The sequence below is a fragment of the Calidris pugnax genome, unplaced genomic scaffold (genome assembly GCF_001431845.1).
Source record: "Calidris pugnax isolate Ruff unplaced genomic scaffold, ASM143184v1 scaffold108, whole genome shotgun sequence".
Classification (NCBI taxonomy): domain Eukaryota; kingdom Metazoa; phylum Chordata; class Aves; order Charadriiformes; family Scolopacidae; genus Calidris; species Calidris pugnax.
Window position 1 is genome coordinate 75,782 of NW_015090845.1, and position 8,472 is coordinate 84,253.

The 8,472-nt window shown below is 53.5% G+C and overlaps 1 protein-coding gene across 1 annotated transcript in view; it reads left to right on the top strand.

The window, feature by feature from the left end:
- The first annotated feature begins 2,464 nt into the window (after positions 1-2,464).
- The window catches only part of DCAKD (dephospho-CoA kinase domain containing), an 8,474-nt gene continuing 2,466 nt past the window's right edge, over positions 2,465-8,472 (top strand). The window contains exons 1-3 of the mRNA XM_014942688.1: positions 2,465-2,809; positions 4,829-5,032; positions 6,886-6,973. Of these exons, the coding sequence (XP_014798174.1) occupies positions 2,698-2,809; positions 4,829-5,032; positions 6,886-6,973 (404 nt within the window). The 5' untranslated portion in view covers positions 2,465-2,697. The remainder of the gene's footprint in view (positions 2,810-4,828; positions 5,033-6,885; positions 6,974-8,472) is intronic.

Genomic DNA, 8,472 nt, shown 5'->3' on the forward strand with positions numbered 1-8,472 from the left:
CCTGCACACAGTACTCCAGGTGAGGTCTCACCAGAGCAGAGTAAAGCGGAAGAATCACCTCTCTGGACCTGCTGGCAACACTTCTTTTGATGCAGCCCAGGATGGGATTGGCCTTCTGGGCTGCAGCTGCCCACTGCCTGCTCATGTCCAGCTTCTCCTCCACCAGCACCCCCAAGTCCCTTTCCTCAGGGCTGCTTTCCAATCCCTCACCCCCCAGTTTGTATTGGTGGCCAGGATTGTTCCGGCCCAGGTGCAGAACCTTGCATTTGCTCTTGTTGAACCTCATGAGGTTCACCTGGGCCCACCTCTCCAGCCTGTCCAGGTCCTTTTGGATGCCATCCCATCCCTCTGGTGTATCGACAACACCACCAACACTCATGTCTCGGTACCGCCCTGAGATCGTATTAAAATGAGCTTTGAATGAAGTCGCCTGTTTGGGGCGAATAGTTGATGGACACAGCGGGAAGAAAACAACCCCGTCCTGGTGTGTGTTCAAGCTCCTTTCTTTCCAATTCCAGGGCACGATGTTCCTGGTGGGGCTGTCGGGTGGCATCGCCACGGGGAAGAGCACGGTGGTGGCCGTCCTGCGGGAGCTGGGCTGTGCTGTGATTGATGCCGATGTTCTCGCCAGGGAGGGTGAGTCCTGCGGGGTTGATGTTTCTCCTTGAGGTTCCCCTGACAACTGGGAGGGATGCGGGAGGCGCAGACGGCAGAGGGTGCTCTGGGCACATTGGATCACTCTTTCCCTCCCACGTCCATGGAGCAGCTCTCTCAGGGGGATCGGGACGAGGATATATTTTTAATAAAGAAAAAAAACAACCCCAAACTCTCTCTTGTCCTAATAACAAACACCACGGGGAGACGGGAGGCGCAGACGGCAGAGGGTGCTCTGGGCACATTGGATCACTCTTTCCCTCCCACGTCCATGGAGCAGCTCTCTCAGGGGGATCGGGACGAGGATATATTTTTAATAAAGAAAAAAAACAACCCCAAACTCTCTCTTGTCCTAATAACAAACACCACGGGGAGATCTTGCCCTGAGTTTCCCTCTCCTGGAGTGCAATAGCTCCACGGCTGTGAAAGCCAACTTGTGGCAAAATAAATGCCCTTCTCTGTAAAGAAGGTTCCTTCAGCTGATCTGATACCCCTCCAGCTCCAGCGCCAGGACACCCATCCTGGAACACCTTGGGTGGGAAAGAGGATTTCCCTTTGGTTGTAAATACTGAGAGACTGGTCCACAAGATTACTAGTGCCTTAATGTGATGGGAGGAAAAAAAAAAAAAAAAAAGGCTCCAAATATCCCAGATCAGAGGGAATTCGGTCTGTGCTTCTGCACAGCACACCTGCCCCTCGCTGCGCTGCAAACCTGCTCTCCTGGCCACGGAAAAGACCCAAAATTCCAGAGCTGTTGCCTCCACAGGACCAGAGCAGACCCTGCTCTCCCTGATTACCCACACCATGCGGATGGGGGTGTTAACCCCCCCGTACCACCGGGATAACGAGGAGCACTCACTCCAGGAGGGGCTGCTGATTGTGTGTGCGGGAGGTTTGGGGTCTGCAGCCCAGCAGCAGTGTCATTCTGAAGTGCCTGCACCTTTTCTGTTTGGTGAAGAACTTAACCTGTAGCCACACAAAGCTGCGATGCTCTTCACATTTTATTGCACTGTAATTCCCCTCGAGGTGCAGAACATTTGCTGGAAGTGCTAAAAGCCCTCGGAGACGATAGGAAAACATGACAGATACTCGGTGTCGGTTTTCTACCAATCACTTCCTTTTTCTCCAATTCCTTTTTTATACGTGTTTATTTACTGTATGGATTTCAGCCACCCTGAAACTGGCTCCATGTGAAATTCCACGGGAGAAAGAAATTGGTCTTAAAGACTTTTATTAGCTCGGCCTGAGGTTACAACCTGTGGCAATGTTCCTGGATTTTGGAGAGAAAATGATACATGGTCTGTGGTTCTCCGTGGTTAGCCTCGGCTTGATCTTAATGAGGGCTTTATTCCTGCATCCTTTTTGTTGGTGATTTTTTTGGTGGCTTTAAAATTATATGCTGGTGTAACGTCAGAGTCCTTGCAAATACCTGTCAGGAATTGATCTCTTAGAAGGTTTCTGTGTTCATTCTCACGAAGAACTTGGTGGCTGAGGCGAAAGACAGTAAAAAAAATACAAATCCTTAGTAGCAGGCAGAGCCAGCTGGTAGCAGCCAGGCTGTATTCACCTGGTGCTGAAGTTTTCAGCTAAAATAAACCTGACGCTGGCTCTGGTCCCTTTAGGATCCCCCTGCTCCACTCCTCGCCCTGCAGGCAGTGGGTCATGTCCAGCTTCTCCTCCACCAGCACCCCCAAGTCCCTTTCCTCAGGGCTGCTTTCCAATCCCTCACCCCCCAGTTTGTATTGGTGGCCAGGATTGTTCCGGCCCAGGTGCAGAACCTTGCATTTGCTCTTGTTGAACCTCATGAGGTTCACCTGGGCCCACCTCTCCAGCCTGTCCAGGTCCTTTTGGATGCCATCCCATCCCTCTGGTGTATCGACAACACCACCAACACTCATGTCTCGGTACCGCCCTGAGATCGTATTAAAATGAGCTTTGAATGAAGTCGCCTGTTTGGGATGAACAGTTGATGGACACAGCGGGAAGAAAACAACCCCGTCCTGGCGTGTGTTCAAGCTCCTTTCTTTCCAATTCCAGGGCACGATGTTCCTGGTGGGGCTGTCGGGTGGCATCGCCACGGGGAAGAGCACGGTGGTGGCCGTCCTGCGGGAGCTGGGCTGTGCTGTGATTGATGCCGATGTTCTCGCCAGGGAGGGTGAGTCCTGCGGGGTTGATGTTTCTCCTTGAGGTTCCCCTGACAACTGGGAGGGATGCGGGAGGCGCAGACGGCAGAGGGTGCGTCTTTCTTCTGAGGTTCCCCTGACAACTGGGAGGGATGCGGGAGGCGCAGACGGCAGAGGGTGCTCTGGGCACATTGGATCACTCTTTCCCTCCCACGTCCATGGAGCAGCTCTCTCAGGGGGATCGGGACGAGGATATATTTTTAATAAAGGAAAAAAAACCCCAAAACTCTATCTTGTCCTAATAACAAACACCACGGGGAGATCTTGCCCTGAGTTTCCCTCTCCTGGAGTGCAATAGCTCCACGGCTGTGAAAGCCAACTTGTGGCAAAATAAATGCCCTTCTCTGTAAAGAAGGTTCCTTCAGCTGATCTGATACCCCTCCAGCTCCAGCGCCAGGACACCCATCCTGGAACACCTTGGGTGGGAAAGAGGATTTCCCTTTGGTTGTAAATACTGAGAGACTGGTCCACAAGATTACTAGTGCCTTAATGTGATGGGAGGAAAAAAAAAAAAAAAAAGAGGCTCCAAATATCCCAGATCAGAGGGAATTCGGTCTGTGCTTCTGCACAGCACACCTGCCCCTCGCTGCGCTGCAAACCTGCTCTCCTGGCCACGGAAAAGACCCAAAATTCCAGAGCTGTTGCCTCCACAGGACCAGAGCAGACCCTGCTCTCCCTGATTACCCACACCATGCGGATGGGGGTGTTAACCCCCCCGTACCACCGGGATAACGAGGAGCACTCACTCCAGGAGGGGCTGCTGATTGTGTGTGCGGGAGGTTTGGGGTCTGCAGCCCAGCAGCAGTGTCATTCTGAAGTGCCTGCACCTTTTCTGTTTGGTGAAGAACTTAACCTGTAGCCACACAAAGCTGCGATGCTCTTCACATTTTATTGCACTGTAATTCCCCTCGAGGTGCAGAACATTTGCTGGAAGTGCTAAAAGCCCTCGGAGACGATAGGAAAACATGACAGATACTCGGTGTCGGTTTTCTACCAATCACTTCCTTTTTCTCCAATTCCTTTTTTATACGTGTTTATTTACTGTATGGATTTCAGCCACCCTGAAACTGGCTCCATGTGAAATTCCACGGGAGAAAGAAATTGGTCTTAAAGACTTTTATTAGCTCGGCCTGAGGTTACAACCTGTGGCAATGTTCCTGGATTTTGGAGAGAAAATGATACATGGTCTGTGGTTCTCCGTGGTTAGCCTCGGCTTGATCTTAATGAGGGCTTTATTCCTGCATCCTTTTTGTTGGTGATTTTTTTGGTGGCTTTAAAATTATATGCTGGTGTAACGTCAGAGTCCTTGCAAATACCTGTCAGGAATTGATCTCTTAGAAGGTTTCTGTGTTCATTCTCACGAAGAACTTGGTGGCTGAGGCGAAAGACAGTAAAAAAAATACAAATCCTTAGTAGCAGGCAGAGCCAGCTGGTAGCAGCCAGGCTGTATTCACCTGGTGCTGAAGTTTTCAGCTAAAATAAACCTGACGCTGGCTCTGGTCCCTTTAGGATCCCCCTGCTCCACTCCTCGCCCTGCAGGCAGTGGGATTTGGCTCAGCCCCCATCCTGGCTGGTGGCCACCAGCGAGTCCTCTCCCTGCTTGACTTCTAACCCCGCGCAGCAGCCGGCGCGAGGGGAGGGTCGTGGCGCTGCATTAATGTTTGCAGGATGCTTCGATCTCTGGGGTGTCAGCCCTCGGAGGGACCTTGGGCTGAGAGAGGGGAGGGCTGGGTTTTGCTGCTGGTGGTTGGTGGTTTTTTTTCCTTCTGCAGCTGCTTTCCTGCAGCGCCGGTGGCAGGTGTCTGCCGGGCTGCGGCGCTGAGCCGCCCCGCTCGCGCTTCGGCGTGTGCTGGCAGGCAGATGTGCTGCCCGCCGAGGAGAATGAGCCTGGGTTATTTAATGAACAAAACTCATTTGAGGCCCAGCGCTGATGCAAACACCCGCCTGTGCCGGAGGAGCGGCTCTAACCTCCGGCTGTTTGATGTTATCAGTGGTGCAGCCCCACTTCAAGGCCCATCAGCAGATAGTGCGGTACTTTGGCACCGAGATCCTCTTGGAGAACGGCGAGATAAATCGTGAGGCCCTAGGAAACATTATCTTCTCCCACCCGGAGAAACGGCAGCTGCTGAACTCCATCACCCACCCGGAGATCCAGAAGGAGATGCTCAAACAGATCTTGAAGTACTTTGTGCTAGGTAAGAGGCCGTGTCCCAGCACACCGGGGCTCCTGCCCAGGCAGGATTGGTCCCTGCTCGCTCTGCCTTTGGTTTTAAAGCAGGGAGAGGGATGGGGAAGGAGAAAGGGAACCAACATTGAGTGACATCCTTTGTGCTCTGCCACCCTTGGCCTTTCGCGGCGGCGTTTGGAGGATTCGTTCCTGCCTTTCACTGCTGCCCTTCACCACCACCTTCTTCTATGGCTTAAAGAACATCCGTAAGGCCTGAGAAAAGCATTGTGAGGCCTCTTCTGAGATTACTTCCTGGATAATGTCATACCTTCCAAAATGGCCAAATATTCTTCCCTGCCCCCCCAACCTCCCCGGCCTTCAATGAAAGCTGCGGAGCCCTTTTAGTCTCGATAAGGTGAGAAATGGGCTGACAGCTGTGGTTTCCAAAGTCCCGCTTTCTCCCCTGATAAATATAACAAATACAGCTGTCAAACTTGGTCTAATCAAATGCCAGATAAGATCACCAGCTGTTTTGGAGGTCTCCGTGTAGACAGAAGGATGTCTTAATAGAGTCAGTCTGGTTTTGCGGAGCTTATCAAAGCTGAGCCCTGTGACAGCTGAATAGGCCTGTGCCGGGGCTCCGCAGGGGCCGTGCTCTGCTGCGGGGTGAGGAGGAGGAGGAGGAGGAGAAAGCACGAAGGAAGCAACAGGCAAGAGAGCCGGGAGCCAGAGATGGAGTCTTGAGCCCAGGGCTGCAGGCTCGAGAGGCGGAGGCTGTCCTGCCCCTCGGCGAGAGCACCGTGTGCCTTCAGCAGGCTGCTTTGTCCTCATTAGTCAGGTTTTAATGATTTGGGATAGCTGGATGTTGTCTCTGAGGATCGCTGTGTAAGGAAAGCTCTTATCGATCAAACTGGAGGGCAGCGAGGAGTCTCTCCGGGCGGAGATGCTGGTAAAATGGTGGCTTCTTGGATGAGAATGTCTTTGTCAAGGCTTTTATTGCCGTGGCCAGCTTGGTTAGGGGGGAATGGGTTAGAAAGAGGGGACACCGGCAAAACTGGAGGTGTTTTGTGGCTGGGGGACACACGGGGGAGCGAGGTTCTGATCTGCAGCTTTCCCCTGCCCTTGCTGTACCCCCCAGCAGTGGGCAGCTGCTACTTGCGAAGGGCAGAGGGACATGGAGAACCTGGGGTGGGCTGCAGGGCCCGGGAGGACGGTAGCTGGCGGTCACAAGCTCTACTCCACCTGGTGAAGGCGGTTTTGAACCAAACTTGGCTGATTTTGGTGAGGTTCTAGGCCCTGGGGCCGTGCCCGGAGGCCCCCCAGCCGTGTATCAGCGTCCCGGCTGTGAGAGGTCTGCAAGGACTCAAGTCTGCAAGGATTTCCTTGCTCCCCTTGGAAAAACAGAACCATTTAGCCAAAGCTTTCCAAAAAGGGAAGGGAACCAAGTTGGGAAACATTGATGTCTGCAGCCTGTGAGAAAGAGAGGGGATTCTGCTGTGGGCACTGCTCCCCTGGAGAGGCCGGCAACGACGGCGCCACTGCCGCTCTCGCCAGCCAGGCACAGCCGCGCTCGTTTGAGCTTCTCCTTTCAGCTCCTCATTATATTTCTGCAGCTTCACCTTTGGTCTGAGATCATCCAGGTTAGGGGTTGGTTTTTTTTTTTTTGGTTTTTATTATTATTATTATTTTTTTTGCCAATGGAAACTTGGAACGAAAGCGTTTCCTCCCTCTGTGAGGGAGGAGGGCAGGCGGGCTCTGCTCTCCCCTCGGCTGTAAGGGTGGAGCTGCAGAGCTCTCCCCCTTGCTTTGCTGGAGAAGATTCGTGAATCCCAGTAACGCTGTTCCCCCTTCTTTTTTGGGGGGCTGTTGTTATCTCTGCAGGCTACCGCTACGTGATCCTTGACATCCCTCTGCTCTTCGAGACCAAGAGATTGACCAAGTTTATGAAATACACGGTGGTGGTTTATTGGTAAGTGCCCCGTGAACCGTGAGGCGCTGTACCCCGATGTCCCCAAACGTGGGCAGCTGCTACTTGCGAAGGGCAGAGGGACATGGAGAACCTGGGGTGGGCTGCAGGGCCCGGGAGGACGGTAGCTGGCGGTCACAAGCTCTACTCCACCTGGTGAAGGCGGTTTTGAACCAAACTTGGCTGATTTTGGTGAGGTTCTAGGCCCTGGGGCCGTGCCCGGAGGCCCCCCAGCCGTGTATCAGCGTCCCGGCTGTGAGAGGTCTGCAAGGACTCAAGTCTGCAAGGATTTCCTTGCTCCCCTTGGAAAAACAGAACCATTTAGCCAAAGCTTTCCAAAAAGGGAAGGGAACCAAGTTGGGAAACATTGATGTCTGCAGCCTGTGAGAAAGAGAGGGGATTCTGCTGTGGGCACTGCTCCCCTGGAGAGGCCGGCAACGACGGCGCCACTGCCGCTCTCACCAGCCAGGCACAGCCGCGCTCGTTTGAGCTTCTCCTTTCAGCTCCTCATTATATTTCTGCAGCTTCACCTTTGGTCTGAGATCATCCAGGTTAGGGGTTGGTTTTTTTTTTTTTGGTTTTTATTATTATTATTATTTTTTTTGCCAATGGAAACTTGGAACGAAAGCGTTTCCTCCCTCCGCGAGGGAGGAGGGCAGGCGGGCTCTGCTCTCCCCTCGGCTGTAAGGGTGGAGCTGCAGAGCTCTCCCCCTTGCTTTGCTGGAGAAGATTCGTGAATCCCAGTAACGCTGTTCCCCCTTCTTTTTTGGGGGGCTGTTGTTATCTCTGCAGGCTACCGCTACGTGATCCTTGACATCCCTCTGCTCTTCGAGACCAAGAGATTGACCAAGTTTATGAAATACACGGTGGTGGTTTATTGGTAAGTGCCCCGTGAACCGTGAGGACCGGGACGCTGCCACCTCTCCTGGAGGCTGGAGGGGACCGGCACGTCCCTCCTGCCCCGGTGGGGGCTGAGCTGCAGCCCCGGTGTGCAGCCCTTCGATAAGGCTGCCTCATTTCCGTGTGAGAAGCGACACTTTCCGCTATGTGATCCTCGACATCCCTCTGCTCTTCGAGACCAAGAGATTGACCAAGTTTATGAAATACACGGTGGTGGTTTATTGGTAAGTGCCCCGTGAACCGTGAGGACCGGGACGCTGCCACCTCTCCTGGAGGCTGGAGGGGACCGGCACGTCCCTCCTGCCCCGGTGGGGGCTGAGCTGCAGCCCCGGTGTGCAGCCTCATTTCCGTGTGAGAAGCGACACTTTCCTTTATCCTGGTGTATGAGGGGCTTCTTCCTGAGGTTTCCCCAAAACCCAGCAGGGGAAATGGCTGCCTTTGGGCATTCCCTGACCTGTGTTCCATCGGCTGGGGCAGGCACCATCAGCAAGTTTGCGGACGATACCAAGCTGTGTGGTGTTGTTGATACACCAGAGGGACGGGATGTCATCCAAAAGGACCTGGACAGGCTGGAGAGGTGGGCCCAGGTGAACCTCATGAGG